This window comes from Hyaena hyaena, unplaced genomic scaffold (genome assembly GCF_003009895.1).
Source record: "Hyaena hyaena isolate Hyena2069 unplaced genomic scaffold, ASM300989v1 scaffold_409, whole genome shotgun sequence".
In the NCBI taxonomy this organism is placed as follows: domain Eukaryota; kingdom Metazoa; phylum Chordata; class Mammalia; order Carnivora; family Hyaenidae; genus Hyaena; species Hyaena hyaena.
Genome location: NW_024081046.1, coordinates 477,324 through 496,693, shown reverse-complemented (window position 1 = coordinate 496,693; position 19,370 = coordinate 477,324). Strand labels below are relative to the sequence as shown.

The 19,370-nt window shown below is 61.7% G+C and overlaps 1 protein-coding gene across 8 annotated transcripts in view; it reads right to left on the bottom strand.

Moving 5' to 3' along the window:
• JAKMIP3 (Janus kinase and microtubule interacting protein 3) overlaps window positions 1-19,370 on the bottom strand; it is a 106,609-nt gene that overhangs the window by 40,241 nt on the left and 46,998 nt on the right. For 7 of the 8 annotated variants that reach the window (XM_039252396.1, XM_039252402.1, XM_039252395.1 and 4 more), the window contains exons 3-7: window positions 13,350-13,847; window positions 3,679-3,894; window positions 2,131-2,250; window positions 1,417-1,563; window positions 508-639 (exon numbers count right to left, since the gene is read on the bottom strand). In XM_039252396.1, the coding sequence (XP_039108327.1) occupies window positions 508-639; window positions 1,417-1,563; window positions 2,131-2,250; window positions 3,679-3,894; window positions 13,350-13,847 (1,113 nt within the window). The remainder of the gene's footprint in view (window positions 1-507; window positions 640-1,416; window positions 1,564-2,130; window positions 2,251-3,678; window positions 3,895-13,349; window positions 13,848-19,370) is intronic. The other variant, XM_039252401.1, reaches the window with a different exon arrangement.

Sequence of the window (19,370 nt, the reverse complement as noted above, 5' to 3'; positions counted from 1 at the left end):
GGGCGGAGGGAGGGGCCGATAAGGCAGAAGGGCGGGGCCGAGGGGGAGAGGGGAGGGGCCGAGGGAGACGGGAGGGGCGGGGACGGAGGGCGGAGGGAGGGGCCGATAAGGCAGAAGGGCGGGGCCGAGGGGAGAGGGGAGGGGCCGAGGGAGACGGGAGGGGTGGGGCCGAAGGAGATGTGAGCGTGAGGCCCAGGGAGATGGGAGCGGCGGGGCCGAGCGGCGGGAAGGCGCGGAGAGGGGGAGCTAAGGAGTGGGAGAGGAGGGACGGAGGGAGACGGGAGGGACGGGACCCCGAGGGAGATGGGGCGGAGCGGAAAGAGATGAGGGGGCGGAGCCGAAAAGGTGAGCGGGGTGGGGTCAGGGAGATGGAGGGTCGGGGTCGAGGCGGGGGAGGAGCCAAGGTCAGACGGGAGGGGCGGGGCGGGGAGCACAAGGGGGCGGGGCCAAGGGCGAGGGGAGGGCGGAGGCCGGAGGGACGCGAAGCGCGCAGGGCACGCGCGGCACCTTAGAAAGCTCGTCTATGAGGTGCTGCTGCTCCAGAATTTGAATTCTCAGGAAGTCAACTTCTCGTTCGTCCTGACTTTGGTCCAGGTCGTTTAAGGAGCTGGGTCTCCTTATGATCCCGGCTCTCTGTCTCTGCAAAGCCAACCAGACGGCAGGGGTGGAGTGAGGCGTGGGCCGGGCGGCGGGGAACGAGCCTTTGCCCGCGGGCACGCGCAGCCCATCGGCTCGGGCCCCGGGGCGGCGGCTGCAGGGCGCTGGGGACGCGCGCGGGGCGAGTCTGCACCCCAGGCCGCGGCCGCGTGACCCGCCTGCCATCGCCCACCCTCCGCCTCTTCCCCGCCGAGCGCGCGGGAAGGAGGCATTTCTGCAGCCGGTGCTGAGGACACGCGGACCCGAACGTCGTGCTGAATAATTACTCTTTGGCTAAACTCTCGCTCGCGGCCTCTGGGGCCCTTGGGACAGAAGGGACGCAAGAAACACCAGCTAAGCATCCCACACCCCGTGGGGAGCAGGAGTGGAGCCTCCCCAGGGCGGCTCTGCTGGCTCCTTCCCCACCACGCAGGCGTTCTGGGGCTCCCCCCCGCCCCGTCTGTGCCTGGGGTCTTCATGCGCAGCCCCAGCTCCTGGTGTCACACCGGGCAGCAGGCCTGCGGCTGGGGCAGGACTTGTTCTGCCCTCGCTGCCCAGCTCTGCCCAGGCAGGCACCCAGGGCCTCTCCCCTGCAGTGCTCAGACACTCCTCTCCCAGCCTGTAGGCCTGGGCTGGTTCCTGGCCCCACAGAGTATGTGAGACCTAGGCCCGTGGGGATCTTGTTTCGGGCCTTGCGGGAGAGCAGGGTGGGGGCGTGCTGCTTGCTGCTGGGGAGCACAAGCAATCGTGCTGGCCTGACAGCCAGTCAGGGCCCCTTACCATCTCTATGTTCTCCTGCGTGACAAACTTTAACTTGTTTTCTATCCGACGCAAAGTATGGGACAGATCTTCATTCTTCCGAGTAAGGCGCTTGTTTTTATCCAGCAATGGCTTGTATTGACTCTCAGCTTCTCTTAAACGCTTTAACTGAAAGACAGTTAATCACACGACACGGTTTTAAGTGTGACATGGGACCAACAGTCCCTGAACCAAGTCAGCAAAGTGACAGAATCAGCTTTGGCCACAGCCAAGGGAAGCCGTCTGGGGCCAAGGCTCTATTTCGCCAGTAAGAGCTGCAGTAAACTCGCCCGGCCCGTGACCCTCAGGGCCTTGGAGAAGCGTAGACTCAGACACAATCACCTGGAAATTTCAATGCCCGTTAGGACTAATCGTGATGGCTCCTCCAGCGGGTGACGGCCCCATGCATCGCAGACAAAGCGCAGGACTGAGGGTACTTTTGCTCAGTAATAAGGAACAGGGATCAACCAACCAGTGTCTGAGTGTCTGAGGCCTGCCCCCCCCCACCTGGTTTTGTTCATAAAGTTTTATTGAAACAGCCAAGAGGCCTGTATTCAAGCCCTGCCTTTGGCACCCTCACTCCTCCTTTCCACAAGGAAGTTTGGAAGTGGGTGCTTCCTACCCCTCCCCACACACTGCAGCCATAGACCCACGGGATCCAGATCCCCCGGGACCCCTTGCTCCGCAGCCACTCACCAGCTCGTTCCTTTCTTCCGACAGCAAGGCATTCCGGTCCTCCAGTTTGCGAATGATGGCACTCAGCTCTGCAATTTTAAGTTGGAAGCGCCGAGCATCCTTTTCATCCAACTGCTGTTCCTAAAACAAAAATCAACTGCAAATAACTGTTCATAGACATGGAAGCGTCTGCAAACCCCAACGCACTATGGGGAACAAAGCGGTTCGGTGTCATGACCGCCTGTGATTCCAAATGGCAGGCGGGTGGGTGGGTGCGGACCCTCCCAGGGGGCAGGTGACTGCTGACTCCACCGCCACGGGCACCGCAAGCCACGCAATGGGGACAGAACACAAGAGCAGAAATGTCCAGGAGTATGCAGAGGTGGAGGGCAAGGGCGTGCGGGCACCACGGTGCGGGTGCTCTGGGCCATCCTCAGGCTGCTGGCCGCGGCTCAGGAGGGTCTGCCCTGTGCTGTGGGCACAGACGCAGTGTCCCTAGAATTATGATGTGAGCCCAAGAAAAGATGTTCGACTTAAGACTTGCAAAGGGCAGTTCCCGACAAGTGTGCTCCCTCACGCTGAGGTTCTAAAAGGTCACTTTTGAAACATCTGGAACCTCATTCAAAAATCAGTGAACACATTTTGATCCAGTTTCAGAATCTCTCTGGAGTTGACTGCGATCTATTGCGTACCAGAGCGGGGTTTGATTCAGTGAAGCCATTTATAATAAGATTATAAAAAATAGTTTTCTATTCTTGAAACATCGCCGTCCTCAGGCTGGCTCAGCTCAAACATTTTGTCCTCGGAGCAAACGAAGCATGTCCAGGAAGGACTGAGGAACGGGTCCTCATTCAGCAGGTGCAGGAGAGGCTAGGGGGCAGGCCCGGCAGGCCCCGCATTGAGGGTCCACGGAATTTAGACCCCCCCCACCCAGATTACCCAGAACCACTCCAGACGGCTCTGAATGAGGAGCAGTAATGAGGACTGAATGATGTCACGGCTCTGTGGCTGCCGGCCGCCCCCATGCTGCCACGGCAGGCCGAAGAGGAGCGGAAGGGTGGCGTGGTCACACAAAAAGCGGGTGAAGGGTGACTGGTGGGGATGTGGGCGAGTAAAGAGCCAGGAGCCCGCGCGCATGGAGATGGCAGCACTGCAGCCTTGTCCCGCCAGCCCGGGGCAGGGACCAGTACCCGCAAGCGAGGGCCCTGAGCCACCGGGGGCGGGGAGGGGGGCCCGGCAGCTGCAGGGGGGCTCCAGCGGGGAGCCTGAGGCCTTGGGGGGGTCCATGGGAGGGTGAGCAAGTGAAGGCCAGTGCTGTGCCACGTCAGCAAAGAAGGAGGGGACAGAAGTCTGCTTGCCCTCCCAGCCAAGCCAGAGGAGCCGAGGGGCCGGGGTCTGGCTAGTGGGCTGCAGATACGGTCAGCGTCCCCGGGGCAGGTGGTTTGGTTCCGGACTCTGGACCTAGGTATCAACTCCCCGGGGAGCTTCCCGAGCAGGGCCACATGGCTATGTGCAGCGGTGTCTGTCTGTGACTCTGGGTCACCAGGCAAAGAGTGGGGAGGTGCTTACAGGGCTTCCCGAGTGGTCTGAGGCGTCTCCTGCACCGCCTGCATAAGGAAGTTCCCGTCTGGGGCTGCCCAGGTGCCGATCAGCCTCTTTGACCTGGGACAGCTGCTCATCTAAAGCCTCTTTTTGCAGCTGCAGTCTCTGAGCATGCCCGGCTTGAACCCCTAACTCTCTCTCCAGCACGAAGACTGCTCTGTCTTTAAATCTTATCTCCTCCATCTACAAGGAGAACAGAACACAATCACACAGGCAGGCAGGGAACAGATCTGCAGTTTCCATAGAAACAGACAGAGCAATGCTGGGAACGGGCATCGGGAGGGTCCCCACGGCAGCAGCCCTGCCAGCGTCTCCGGGCTCTGAGACCAGAAGCAAAGCAGGGAGCCCTGGACGGAGAGCCCCACCGCCCAGGCCGCAGCGTGACTCCCCCGTCCGGGCTGGGCTCCGCTCTGCCACTTCAGTCCCAGCTCGTGCAACCGACACGCTCCTTCCCGGACCCTGTGCGGCCCTCCCAGCCTCCCTGCGCCGCGGGACCACCTCCCGGGGGCTGGCCTGCGGGGCTCCTGGGTGGCCACCGGGGGCTGGCACTGTCTGGCACGTCCACAGAGGCCCCTCCAGCTCCTGGCCTGAGTGTCGGGCACGGCAGTAGGGCTCCCTGAGTTCCCTGAGCCCTATCAACGGGGTGTGAGGAGCAAGGTCCGTCTTCAAACAGGCAGGCTGTGGACGTGCGAGGCAGAGCTTCTCACCGCCTCCGTCCTCCCCTCTCTGAGGTCACTCGGCCCAGAGGGACTGGGGCCCACACTCCCGTCCTCCCGCCTCCAGCCTCTCCTTGCTCGGAGGCACGGGCAGGAGCAGAGGTGCTGCCCCACTGTCTGCGGGCAAAGCTGCATTTGTGACCAGTCTTGCTTTGAACCGAGGCTTGGAGAAGGGGAGTCTCCGGGCAAGGAGGCTCCAGCCTGGAGGACAGGGGCACCCGATCCGGCCAGGCCTCCGCGTGCCCGCGGGCTGATGGCTGGCGGGGGCCCACAGCGCTCCCCACTGCCTGAGAGCGCCCAGCCCCCCACAGCTGTAAGAAACCCCTCTGCACACAGCCGTCGCCTGCCCGCGGGCCCCTCGTCCGGGCTGCCAGGGCGGGAAGCAGGACAGACCCCGCTGCTCCCCATGCTTCAGACTCAGTTTAAAACATATTTTCAAATAACAGGAGAGGACCCCTCGATGCTTCACTGGCTGTTTAAGGCTAAATAAGCTAATAAATCCACCATCTGCTGAAGTCAGCTTAGGAACAAAGAGATGAGACGTCTAATTAGCCCGGATCACAGAATTCACAAGCAAGCGATGAACTAAACGGAATAAAAAAAATCCTTAATTGCTAACTTCCCATTCACTCAGGCACACAGAAATGTGGAAAGAGGCAACACACTCAATTAGTGAAAACAGAGAGGCCAGGAAAATAAAATCATATTAATAGGCAGCTGTATTCTGTTCTGACATTTACACTCATACACGGATACTTTACAAACCGGTTTTCTTTCATAGGAAACAAGAACCTAAGAGACTCTACACAAAGATCCCACTTAAATGAGGTATTTAAGCCGACGGTTTGGGCCCAAATGCAGGCCTCCCTAAGTCACCCAGACGTGTCGCATACTGTCACCAAGTGAGGGGTCCCCCACAAAGGGAATTGGAGGAACTGCACGTTCACAGAAGGGCAGGATTTGACTTTTAAAAGGTGAGAAGTCGCTGTACAGTCAGTGACTTTGCGTCTGTGACTGTGTCCGTGGACCATGGGGCCCCACGTGCTCCGCACTCAGTCTCCGTTTGCAGGTTGTTCCGAGGCCACCTTCCCACCCAGAAGGCCCATCGGTGCAGGGAGCGTGCAGGTGCTTGACGCAGATGCAGGCTGAGATGGAGAAAGAGCTTTGTGGAGTCATGGGGGGTCGTGTGGGGCCCGCACCTCATTCCCAGGGAGCTGCTTCCCCCTCGGGCACATATTCAAATACAACACCAGCCGGGCCAGGAAATGGGGGACTGCACCCCTCCTCCCCTAAGGCACCCCCCTCACCCTCCACACCCACAGGAGCTCCCTCACCCCCCACACCCCTTACTCCGTACATTCCCAGAAGCATCTCCATCTCCCCACACCCCTCCCCTAGCACCCCCACACCTCCAAACCCCCTCATGCTCACCCCCACCTCCCAACACCTCTCCCCTAAGGCCTCCACACCCCCACAACCCCGTCTCCCCACCCCCTCCCTCTATAGTGCTCCCACCCCCTCCCCCTCCCCCCCAGGAGCTCCCCATGCCCACCCCTGCAGCCCCTCTCTCAGAGTTACAAAAGGCATACGGAAACCAAGCCCTTGGGAGGGTGGGTCCCAGGGGAAGGGGTGTGTGGAGGATGCTGAGGCCAGAAGGGCGCTTGTGGAGGGCGGAGGGAGACCCGCGCAGCCTGACATGTCCCCCGCGGCACAGGGCAGGCTCGGCGGGATGCACAGAACCACAACTGCCGAGTAGAGCCTGCGCATCCCAGTGACGGCGGAGCCACCGCCCCGCGGTGCTGAGGCCCCCGCCCCAGCGCCACCCCCTCGTGGCCCCTCACAGCCGTGGCAGCTCCCGCCCGGGAACCAGAGCAGGGGCCCTGGGGGTGGCCTCTGTCAGGACCCTCCCTCGCCTTGCCTGCTCCAGTGAGGACCCCTCCCCGCAGGGCCGCGGCGCCCGCAAACACTTGGCAGCATCTGGCTGCGGGCGGCTAGAATTCCCCACCACTCACCGTGCCCGGGACCACAGCCGGGGACGTGGCACAGTGCTACTTCTGTGTCTGCAAACGTCCCCTGTGAAAGCTCCGCCAGAGTCAGGGCCTCGCGCACACTGCCGCCACTCACGGGCAGCCTGTGTCCCGGTGGGTCCCGAAGCGAGCAGGCCCCTTCCCGCCAGTAAGCGGCACTCCGGGAGAGCGCGGTCTCCTTCCCGGCGATCTTCTCCGGGCACTGATCGCTGCTCTAGACGGTGGGGAGGGGACAATCCTCTACCTCACAGATCGTTCTGAGAAAGCCAGAATCAGTTTCTGCCTCTACTTCTCTGGCTTTATGGAACTTCTAGTCACAGACTGAGCTTGTGAATGACTTACACGTGCCGTAGCCGGTGCCAGACAGACATTAGTGCCAGGGCCAGTGGTCACAGGGCGGGAACGTCCACGAAGCTGCCCCGCGGGCCCAGCGTCTCAGCCCTCCCGGCCCAGCTCAGCCCTGAACAAACTAAAGCTTCCCCCTCTGACTCTGCCGTGGGGGCAAATGTGACCAGGACCCGGCCCCCCCACGACCTGGGTTCTGCAAGGACCCTGCGGGGTGCCCACGGCTGAGGACTTGTTTCCAGCACCTTCTGAGGCTCCAGGCTCCTCTTCCATAAGATCAAGGGGCCTCTTGCAGGCCTGGGAGAACTGGAGAAGGCAGTTCTCCACCCAGTAATCTCCTGAAACTGCCCCCCTGCCTGGGCAATCTGATGTGTGCACAGGGAGCCGCACCCCTGGTCCCTCAGGTGATGGGAGCGAGGTGAGGGCGTGGCCAAGTCCCCACATCACGGTGTCTCCTGCCCCCCATCAGCCTCGCAGCCCCTGGTGCCCCAGCCCTGCCCTGGCTCTGTCTGCCGTGTGCTTGGGGGCCACACTGTCCGTGTGGCTCCCCTCCAGGGGGCTTCTTCTTGACACCTCTGTGACTCCCCCCCCCCCGGGTGCCACACCTCCAGCCGGGACTTAGGGTCCTCAGGTCCAGACAGTGACTTAACTGTCACAAATTCTCCCGGGCGGCACAGCCTGGCCGCTCTGCTCCCAGCCAAGCTGCAGCCCCGCCGGCGGGGCCCCACCACACCAGGGTGGGCCCAGGCGAGATGGCCACGGACGGCCACAGCCTCCCGTCGGCACCAGAGCCACACTCCAGGGGACGTGAGGGCTGGAGGTGGGGCAGGGGGGCGGTGGTCAGGCCCGGGTCCAGCAAGTGTGAGCAGGTAGCTGCGGGGACCCTCTGGCTTTGGGACACGTGGGGGGTTGTCCTGGTCTTTGCAAAGTGACCACCAATACCTGTTGAAATCCACTCCCTCCCAGCCCCTTCCCTCCCTCAGCCGGCCTGCCAGTGAGACCTCCCCCAGGGCACAGTGGGGATCAGGCCCCGGGGTCTGCCGCCAGCAGAGCCCTCAGCGGAGCCCCCTTTGCTCAGGGCGTCGGCCACGTGCGGAACACCATGGCCACAGACGCGGAGCACGGGACTCCCCGCACGTCCTGGGCAGGCTGCCCGCGGCCCCGGCGCCCCGGCCCGGGCCCGGCCCTCACTCAGCTGCCAGCCTGTCCGTCCACAGACCTGTGCACGGTTCCTGGCGGCCCTCACACACCCAGGTCGGGGCTCTAGCCCCGGGGCCACACACCTGCAAGTGGGGTCTCCCACGGGCCAGCGCGGCCTTGGGCACTGGTTGCCCCCGGACCTTCTGAGGCCTCTGCACCTCATCCCAGGCCCTGAGAAGCGGCGGCCGCACCCCGGACGGGCCGGGCCGGAGCTGGAGCAACAGCAAAGTCTGCCTGACGTTTGTAAGAAGCAGGGTTGTCAAGGGTCCTCCGTGGGACAGCACCGGCCCCCACGGCGCACGCCCCGACAGGTCCAGCCACCATCCCCTGGGCCGACATTGCGAGCCTCTCTGCACCCAGAGCTGTGCTGCCCTGGGACCTGGGTCACGTCCTTCCTCCTTGCCAGGGCCGGAGGCAGCCGTCCTGTCCCCGGACCAAGGTATCTGGCCAGCGCCCTGACACCCCACTGGCCACGCGGTGTCTCCGGGCTGGGCTCCGCCTCTAGACAGCACCCAGCCGGCCCGTCCCCTGAGCCAGGACCTGGTCTGCTGGGGGGGAGGGGCCTCAGGCCACCCCTCCCCACTCCGCCTCTGCTCACCCTCCTCCCAGCCCCACTGTGGGCGTCTTCTCCAAAAATGTCCCCTGGCCCAACCCCGTTCCCAAGCAAGGCTGCCCCCTCCCAGGCTGGACACCACACTCGGCCACACCCCCGCGCCAACCACACTACCACACACTCGTGTTGTGCTTTGGGCCTGGGGGGGGACGGTCATTGGGCCGTTCGATGACTGTGTGCGCAGACGCTCACCCGGAGAGACGGTGAGCAGAGCTGCCGCCCACAGACGCACGAACGGCTCCGTGCCCAGCGTCACAGTGAGCTCTGGCGGGCAGGGACACAGATCTCTTCAGATCAAGCCCTCGTTTGAGTCGGTGGCAACATTTTATTTGTTTCCTCACGAATAACTGAGTACGTAGGATTTTGCATGTGCTCATGGTATATATATCGTATGAGAATCGCAGACACACCCTCTGTCAAAATGCACCCTTTAACACTTTGGGCGTAATCCCAACAAAAATCCCAACAGTTTTTTTTTTTAATCTAGGAAAACTGATTTTGAGGTTTATATGGGAGTTTGAAGGGCCAAGAAGAGTCGAGTCAGTCTTGCAGAAGGACAAGGAGAGGGGACCTGCCCTCCGGACATCACGACGGCTACAAAGCTGGGTTAGCTCTTGCATGATGGGCTGGAGGGGACAGAGGGGAGAGGTCAGACGGCCCCCTGCCCCGGGGGACACGTGCAACCTGTCAGAAGTGACTCTCACAACACGCATGTGCACACACGTACATACATGTGTGCACACACGCACGTGCACTTATGTACACACATGTGAGCACATGCGCGTGCAGACTCAGAGGCACATGTGTACATATGTTTACGTATGCGTGTGTGTACACATGTGTGAAAATTCACAGAGGCATGTACACATATATACACACAACACACATGTGCATGCACACAGACTCACAGAAGCTCAAGAACACATGTACACACGTACCTGCACACATGTGCGCACAGACTCACAGCAGCACATGCATACATGTACCTATACCCACACGTGCACACACATGAACTTGGGGCAAGGTCTTTTGCACAAAAGGCAAACCATAAGGTTCTAAAAAGATACAGCTTCACAGCCTCAGAATAAAAGGCTTCTCAAACAGGCACTGGCCCCAGAGGAAAGGACGGACAATCAGAAACCTGAAAGCTTTCGATCAGGAGATGCCCCCCTCGGCGCACAGGGGAGCGCCCACCGCGTGGGGACGGCACAGGCGTCTTAAAAGGTTTCAGGTAGGCTTGTCTTTCCCTGCGGGAAAGCAGCCGGGGCTCCGACGGGCGTCGGGTGTGATCTTTACGTTAATTCGGGGAGAACTGGATCTGAGCAATACGGAGTTTTCCAGCCCCTGGGCAGGGAGGTCTGTGCATCTCCTTCTCCCTTCGCTCCCTTCGGCTGCGTTCTGTGGTTTTCGGGTACAGGTCTCTCACATCTTTTGTTAAATTATTCCTGAGTATTTTATTCTCTTTATGCCCTTGTGAGGGGACATTTTTCAAATTTCATTCTGGACTGTTTGTCTGTCGAGCATAAAAATACAACTGATCTTTGCAGGTTGATCTCGATCCTGAAAACCTGCTGAGCTGTTTCAATGGTTCTAGCGGTTTTACGGTGAATTCCCTGGGGTTTTCTGTGGTCGCGCCACCTGCAGGAAGACACTAATTCTTCCCTTCCAGCCCCAGGTCTTTAGTTTCAGTCCTTTGCCTTATTGCCGGACTCCACTTCCTCAGCAGGGGGAAAAAACAAAAGGTCACAGGAAGCGCCCGTCACAACGCACTCTCCTCCAGGGCTTACAGTGAGCCCCAGCGGCCCCTCGCGCAGCACTCAAGGACGCCCCCCAGCGGGCCCCTCGCGCTCAAGGACGCCCCCCAGCGGGGGGCACGGCAGCAGCTCCTTGTGAAGGAGCACAGGACACTGTCAGAGCCGATTTGCATCACTAGCCTCAGAGAAATGAGGGCCGTTCAGTCCCTGAGGATGCAGGAAGGCCAAGGAGAAGATGCGCGCTGGAGAATTCAGTGATAAAAGCCTGAGCGGAAAACTAGGGCACGGAGTTGAGGACATCTCCCAGAAGTCAGAGCCAGTGCCGGGCTGGAGTGGAAAACACGAAACCTGGAGCGGCAGCTCAGAGGCCCAGCGCCACACGCACGGCACGTGTGGAAGGAAGATGGGGGCGAAGGAAACACTCGCGCAAGGTTTACTAAGCTGGTGACGGAGTTTCCAGTTAGAAAAGCCTCCTGACCACATGGTGTGTTGAGTGAACAAACACTCACACCAGGTGATCATCACTAAGTGTTAGTGGTGCTCTGGGCTCAGGACCCAGGGTGCAGGGCGAACCCCACAGGGCCCAGGGCTCAGGGTCCAGGGCTCAGGACAAACCCCACAGCCTCAGGGGGTCAGCAGGGAAGGAAACGGGGCCATGGGAAAGATCAGGAACCAGAATGTTTCCAGCTTCTCACACCAACGCCAGGAGTTAAAAGACAATGCAGAAATACCCTCAAATTCCCGATAGAAGGTTTTTCCAACCTGTAATTCCCTTCCCAGTTAGAGCATCGAGTGTGAGGGTAGAATAAAACGTTCATACACAGAGGAACAACGTTGATCTCCACACTCTCTGTTTCCAGGAAGCTACTGGAGAATGTGTTCCTCGGAAACAAGAAATTACATATCAAAAAAGAGGAAGGGGCCTTCTGGGTGGCTCAGTCAGTTAAGCATCCGACTTCAGCTCAGGCCATGATCTCACGATTCATGGGTTCGAGCCCCACATCGGGCTCTGTGCTGACAGTTCAGAGCCTGGAGCTGCTTCGGATTCTGTGTCTCCCTCTCTCTGACCCTCCCCTGCTCATGCTCTGTCTCTGTCTCTCTCACACACACACGAATAAATAAATACACATTAAAATAAAATACTTCAGAAAAAAAGAGGAAGATGTGGGAGGGAAGTAGCCCAAGAGAGAGGAGGGGCTCCCCAGACAGCGACGGAGGAGGGTCGGGCCGGCAGCGGGTGCAGATGGCAGACAGAGGGCTCCAGCACAGGCATCTCAGAAACCAGGCAAATGGATGGAACGGACGTTGTTCAGCGCTTTGCTGGGAATCCAGGGGAGAATCAGGAATAGCACTGAGGCAGTTAATTCCCGGGAAACAAAAGCAGGTACACAAAGGCAGAGCCGGGGGCCACTGTGGGTCGTTTGTGAGTAACGCTCACACAGCAACAGTCATGCAAACAGTGATTCACTTAGGCCGAGACGAAGTTCCGAACGTCCCTCTCTTGCCCCCTAATTACCCCCCGGGAAGCTGGCCCGTGCTCCCCCATCCTGGCTGCTCAGGTGGCTGTGGCCCAGCCCTCGGGGGCCACCCTGCTGTCCCCTGGTTGCCACCCGCCCCTTCCCCAGGGCCCCAGTGAGCCCCTGCTGTGGCCCCACCCCTGTCCCCCCACACCCCTCGCGTGGTGACTGGCCCCTAACAGGAGCCGGCCGGGACAGTCTCGGGGAGGCAGGAGCGCAACCAAACCTGAGGTTTGAAGAAGTACACGTTTAAGCCTGTTTCTGAGAATTTGGCACAGAACCCGGAAGAGTCAGCTTCAGCGCTGCCGGGAGCCCGGGCTGGGGGTGGGACCCACCGGGCCTGCTGGGTTTGCTGCAGGCCCTAAGCTAAGGAGGCGGGGCCACAGGCCTGTGCACAGTGAATCCGATGGACATGAACAAGGGTCCACCTGGGATCGGGCAGCGGGCACTGAGCGCCCTGTCCCCTGCCTCCTCCAGCAGCCTGGCCACTGGCTTCCTTCCTTTCCGGGGCCGAAGAGGGGCCGCAGGGCCCTCCTGTCGCGTGAGGACCCCCCGCTGCTCAGAGGTGGCATTCTGGCCAGGTCCTCCGTGGCGCACGGAGGTGCTGACACATGGCTTAGAGCTGTCGGGGGGGCCCCGGAACAGGGGACGCTCCGGGAGAGGAGGGCCCCACGCGCACATCGTGGCAGCGCCGCGTGTGGTTCACGAGTCTGTGCTCACGCAGGGCCGCGGGGCCGGACGAGGGAAGCGGTACGGCGGGGCAGTGTCTGGAAACCAGAGCCCCCGAGGTAGGGAGAGGTGCCCCGGGTGCACGGCCATGTGAGTTGGAAAGATTGCTGATCCCGTGAAGGGGACCCCGGGGTCCTCCGTGTGCCGAGCTGCAAAGCCACTTGGGTCCTGACGAGGCCCCTGACAGGCCACGCGGGCTCGAAGCTAGAGCGGCGTTTCCTCAAAACCACGGAGGAGGCCCAGCTCCCGGGTGAGGGGGTCAGGCACAGCCCCTCACCAACCCTGACCATTCTCTTCAGCTTCTTAGCTCTGGGTGTCTGTACGGTGCCGGCCGCGGACAGCTGGTCCCTGAGCCATTCGGACGCCCCAGAGGAAGCTGCCAGCACCTGGCCATTCCCGACCCGACAAGACGGCAGCTCCCTACGGTCCAGACAGAGAGGATGCCTTCCCAGGCCGTGCATCAGGCATCGATGCCAGGATGGCCTTGGAGGTCCAGGACCTGCCCCCGGGGGCTTCTGGGCTCCCCCCCTGGGTCCAGTCAGCTCCCATGCCCCACATCCCCCCACGCCCAGCATCCCCCGCCCGCAGCCCCCCTCCCTGCGCCCCACGCCCCACCAGCAGCTACCCACCCTGTACACACACCCCACGCCCCACCAGCAGCCCGCCGCCCTGCACCCCCCGCCCCACCAGCAGCCCCCCACCAGCAGCCCGCCGCCCCGCGCCCCTGCAGCACGTACCAGCCGGCGGATCTCCCGCTCACACTCCTTCTTGATCCGGGAGATCTCCTCCTGGTGCAGGTGGTACACGCTCCTGATCTCCGCGGCCTTGATCTTGTCAGCCTGGATCACGATGGTCAGCGCCTCCTCCACCTGCTTCTTGGCCCCCTTGAGCTCAGAGATCTCCTGCTGCATTTTTATCTTCTCCACCTCAAATCCCTTCTTGGCCTCCTCCTTGGCCTCCGACAGCAGCACGGTCTTGACCTTGTCGGGGGCGCCGTCGCGCAGGGCGTGCAGCAGCGCCTGCAGCCGCTGGTTCTCGTTGTCCTTGATCTTGATGACCCGGAGTAGCTCGGCCTCGTGCTGCCGCAGCAGCGTCTCCCGCACGGCCTGCAGCTCCTTCATCTTCTCCTCGTGCAGCTTCGTCTTGAGCTCGGTGAGCAGGACGGCGTTCTTGTGCTGCTCGTGCTCCCGCGCCTGCCGCAGCTCCTGGGTCTTCTCCCTCTCCACCCTGCTCACCTGCAACACAAGACCGCGTCGGCGGTGAGGCCGCCCCTGCCTCTGGGGACACCGACGCTCGGGCGTGGGGACGCTCTGGGTCCTCATCTGCAAGCTTGGGAGCTGCCTGCCCTTCCGGAATGTCTCCTTAAAGTGTGGCCTGGACACTGAGTCAAGCCTCCCTGCAGGGCGGCGTGACCGCACCCGTGGGCGTCTGCAGGGGGCGGGAGGCTGGGAACACTCCCAGCGGAGGGTGAGACCACACACACTGGGTGCACGCAGGTCTGCTGTGTCCTCTCCCCCGGGGCCAGGCCCAGCCGTGCGGGGCCCCAGCGGCCGCCTCTCCGGTGAGCCACGGAAGAGGGCACGGGAGACCCTTGGGCACGACCCTCCAGCCCAATGACAAGGGCGTCACACTCACCTTCTGTGACGTTCTTGGCCAACGGGGAGGCCGATCTAGGCCACCACTCTGTCTAGACGATGTGTAATGTCTAGATTTTTGGAAATGCTCGAATTTTTTACTGAATCTTTTGTTTTTATCTAAAACTTCACCTTTGGCTCAATGGCCACGCCCCCCAAATGTGGTACATGTGGTACCCAGGACCTAACATGGGAGGAAAGAGAGGCTGACCTGCCCTGGGTCCAGCGCTTCACCTCCCACCCCACCTCCACTCTGCGCCCCATCCACGTGGGGCCACCGTCCTTGGCCATCTCCTCAAGCCGTCCAACCCCAAACCCCAGCCCCAGAGCCGGCCCCACTCCCCACTCCAGGCAGCCATGTCTCCAGCCCACCTCCTGCTGCCCACTCTCCATGGCAGGGAGAGTCTGCAGGGGTGAAGCCCTGCCCAGCCCTCTTCCCGGCTTCTGGTGCATCCAGGGTAGAGGCGGAGTCAGGGATGCCGTTACGAGCGGACAGCACCGGCCACGCCATCCGGGGGGAGTTTCAGCTCCCATCAGGGCCGCTGGCACCCCAGCAACTGTGGGCTCTCCCCCCAGGGCTACAGCTCGGACCCCTCAACCCTGCCCGAGTGCCTGCAGACCGTGGCCCACAGTTCCCAGCCCTGTCTCCGCACGCTGATCCCGCCATTCGTGCCCTTGCATGAAAACCACCTTATTCACCCCTGTCTCTGGGACTGTAGGGTCCCTTGGGCAGGACACGTGTCCTGGACGCTCGGACCCCACAGAGCCAGGAGAAACTCCAGCCCCAGAGCCCCGTCTGAGCCGTCCAGGCCCCTGATGACTGCGCAGAGGCACAGGGGGCCGAGTGAGCACCCGGCCAGCCATCTGGGTTTCCTCCAAAGAGTGGGGTGGGTGCTGAGGCTTAGCGCACACAGTATTTACTCCTTTTCCATTCAGTGTGAACTGCCCGTTTTTCCAGTTTAAATAGAATTGAAGATACGGGAAAGCAAGACTTTTGATGGTGGTTCTCAGTCGTGGGGGGCTGGGTGGTGCGATTAGGAATCCGTACTCTCGAGGGAGCTCACTCCAGGGCCAGGTCAACATACGCAGGAGGCCACTACGGCCCACGCGGTGCAGTGTGGACGCCGAGGGTCGGAGGTGGAGTCAGAATGGCCTCTGGATGAGAACCAGCAGAGAAAAAAGCAAGAATCTGCAGACATCAGAGCAGGTGCTGGGGGGATCAGGGGGCAGGAGGGAGGGGGGAGGAGAGGACCAGAAACATCCGGGCTTAGTCTGACCGTGTGGAAGCCGTCTGGGGGAAAACGGGCCCTCCCGCCCCGTGCCCGTGGTGCCGCAGGAAAGGTCTGCCCTCACCCGAAGGGCCTGGTGACAACCACACGGGCTCCGGTGCGCCTGGGCGGTTTGGAGCTCACAGGGAGCTACCCGTGCCGGGGTCCCTGCAGCGCCTGGGTCCTTGCCACGGCCGCTGCGGGACTGGGCGCTGAGGAAAGAGGAAGAAGCAAAACACAGCGCTCCCGGCAGACGGGTCTGGGCACCGGGAACAGCGTGCAGCCTCGCTCACCCGCAGTTCCGAGCATCACGCGCTGAGCGTCAAGTCCAGCGCCTCTGGGCCTTGGGCCCCGCGAGGCCCCATAAGCGCGTGGGGCTCCCCTCGCTGCCGTCCGCCCCCATTTGCCCCTGGCAGTGGGCTTTCCTCTGAAGCTCCCTCCACGCGCAGCCTGGGAACTCCGCCCCATTTCGTTTCTGGGCTGAGCCGTGAGTGTCCCCTGCTGGACACACGGATGGCAGGGAAGTGCACGTGGTCCCGAGCACGCGGGTGGTGGAGAGGCGGCCGGCGGACAGCCTCACTCCGGGGCTCAGCGTGACCCGGGTCTGTTCTAGGAACACACAGCGCTTTATAATACATCATTAAGAAAATTATTCCCAGTGAAGCATGTGGAGACGTTTCCCTGAGATCCACAGCTGTCTCCCCCACGGGCCACGGCCTCCCGGGACCTCATTAAAGTCTGGCTGACGTGGCCATGCACTGGCGCGGTTCAGAGGCAGGGCCGGCACTGGGGCTCCGGACCAGTGGGGGGCTGCAGCTTTCACCTCTCAGAGGCCCAGGGCTGAGTGGTTTCTGCATCCGGGGCAGATGCTCCCCCGACGCTGCGGGACGCCCACTCCATCCATTCCCAAGGGACCACGTCAGCCTCAGAAGGGACCCGATCACTTGTTCCATTAGGAACATATGGATTTAAACACAGTTCATGGACTTCAACCCACTGCAGGCCTCACCCTTACTGGAGCTCCGAGCGCCCCACGTGTGGCCAGTGAGAGGCGGCCCGAGCCCTCAGGACGCGCTCTCCGCCAGGCTGGGCGTTCTGGGCCGCTTCCTCTCCTGCCCATGACCTTCCTCCAGTCGCCCTGATTTCCTGCCATGGGAAATGGCCTTTCCGTGACAGCCAGGGCCCCAGGTGGCTGCCGGCTCCAGGGCTGGTCTCGGTGGACAGTGACACGGCATCTACCGCCCCATACACGCGATGACATGCCCTGAAGTTCCCACCGACACTTCCTGTTTCCCACACGCTTTCCAATTCAAACGCGGGGCTTCTCTCCCAGTTCTTTGCAGCCTCTGTGCCTCGGTTCCCTCGCGCTGAATCTGGTTGCCGAGAAAACCGGGGGTGGCGGGAGGAGCACATCCCATAATCACCCCTTCACTTTGTCCACGGGAGGCACGCAATCGTGTGGGACACAGTGGCTGCGATGTCCATGCTCTGCCCACCAGCTGGGCGAGAACGTGTGTTTCCCCCTGTGTCCTGCTCCCACAGCTCTGCTGTGTCTGTGTGGTCGGCTCCTGTGGCCGTGTGGGTCCCGCCCTGATCCTTGAGCTCTGGGTCTTTTCCTTGAGGAATGCCAGGGCGTCTCATTTTCCCACTGCTCCTCGGCGACAAGGCCCACCAGCCACGGAGCACACGTGGTACGGGCTCCTGAGGCCTCGCCATCCTCGAGTTTAACTCAGAAAGAAACTCTGTGTTCAGTGCTGCCCGAAGTCCTCCAGGAATCCTTGGGGCTGGGATGGGGGTGGATACTGGCGAGCCCCCCCTCCCCTCCCCCCGTCCCACATGGGCGGAGCCAGCCTTTCCCAGGGTGGGGGTGCCTGCACAGGAGGACCCCGCCCAGCCGGCCATCTCCGTGGCTGGGACCCGCCCTGGAGACAGAGGGCACACAATGTTGCCTCTCTCGCTGGTGGGCACTACCGTCTCCCCTCCTTGGTAATGACCTCAGCCCCATGGGGGATGGCCCACGTGTGGCCTGCGGCCCGTGGCCAGCGTGGGCGCAGAAGAGAGCAGGTGCCCACAGGGCGGACGTCCCCGAGAAGGTCGGTCTGCGGGATCGGCAGACAGACGGGGGCGGCCGGGCGCCAGGACGGGTCTGCCGGCAGTACCCTCCCCGGCCCGCGGAGGCGCGCCTGGGTCTCAGCTGCCGCTACAGAGAGGAGGCAGGTGGCCCCAGGTGTGTGTCCGGAGTGGCGCTCGTGTTACTGGTTTAAACCGCAGAGAAAAGGCTCGTCTCCAATACGCAGCCGCGAGGCCTCAGCCGGAAGGTGGGGTCCTGCGCTCAGGCCACCGTGCTGGGGGGGCCCCGGGGCACCGGCCACACACACATCTCATGACAGCGGCTTGGGGATCCTGCTCCACACCTACTTACAGGTGGAAGCTGCCACAATCCTTGATGATGCCACGAATGTTCGTGGCTCTCAAATACTGCTTAATGAATCTGCTCCGAGGGTGACAGAATTTTAAGTTAAATGGATAAACGGTCCCACGGGACGCTGCCTCATTGCCTGTGGGCAGCATAGAAAGGACCTTCTTCTCCTCAGTCTTCTTCCAGGACGGAGTCTGCGGTACCCTCGGAGATGGGTCCGGAGGGCCCAGGGGAGCAGGGCGCGCCCGCCCGGCCTCTCACCCCGCCAGGTGCTCACACGTGCCACGGCTGCAGAGCCCACTTCCTGGCTGGTGCACAGTCAGCCTTGCTTGGAATGACTGAATGCACAGCCCTTGTGTTCCACGTGGGTTGCTGTGGCCTTTTCCCGTGTTAGGCCAATTTCTGGAACATTCTGTCTGAGTCTTTGTTCTTTCAAGTTGTTAGCTTTATGAAGAAGGCACTTTTTCTTTGGCTCATTATTTTGTTTCTGCTACATTTTTGTCTCCAAAGTCCCACGTGGCTCTATTTCCAGTGAGATTTACGTCCAAGTCTTGCCTGACAGGAAAAGTCTGCAGCTTCCCCGCAGCCCCTCGCGCGCCGGGGCGGGGACTTGGTCCCCAGGCCTCCATCTCCCACAGGAGGTCTGGAAACAACTGGGATTTGGGGATGTGGCGGTAAGTCCCTGTCATCGACTCCCACGCCTCCCGGGGACGCAGCCCTGGCCATGGGCTGCCTCTGCTCCAGCCTCCTGTCCCCGCCCCGTGTCCTTCGCTGCCTGGCCTCCTGGTAGGTCACCTCCTCATCACAAACGGGCAGGTCACGTGGTATATTTCTAGACCCCCCCCCACCTCACTGGGTTTGGAAAGACTGCAACCCTCACTCTTTTAGTAAGAAATACACGGACCTTGTGACCAGGACACTGCACACACCGAGTCAGAGTCTAAGTTCATCGTCCCCTAGTAGGTCCTGGTCGGCTTGAGGACCCCCTCTGCTCTCCCACGTGTCCTGGTCCAGACAATATGGCCACCCACGCGGCCCACCGCGGCCTGAACTCCGGGCCACCTTTCCTGCCGCTGCATCAGGTGAACTCTGCCCAGAGTGAGCCACCCTCAGACCCATCTTTGCTGGCTCCTGCTGGTCATTCTGGTCTCCGTCCAACATCACCTCTTCTGAGAGGCCCTCCCTGATTGCCAGGTGGGGGGACTGCACCCCAGGTGACCGCCTATCTGGCTTCCTCTTGCCCAGCTGCCTTCCTGTTTCTCGTGTCCCCCTCACTGGGACATGGTGTGGGGGGCACACGGGCACCCAGTGTTTCCTGAGTGGCAGTCTGTGGCCTGGAGAAGGGGAAGCCCCTTCCCGGTTAGAGCGGAAGCCACTCCCTAACAGCAGGGGTAAGGCTTGGGTGTCCGCTCCCCCTGCCCCGCCCCAGGGGTGCTC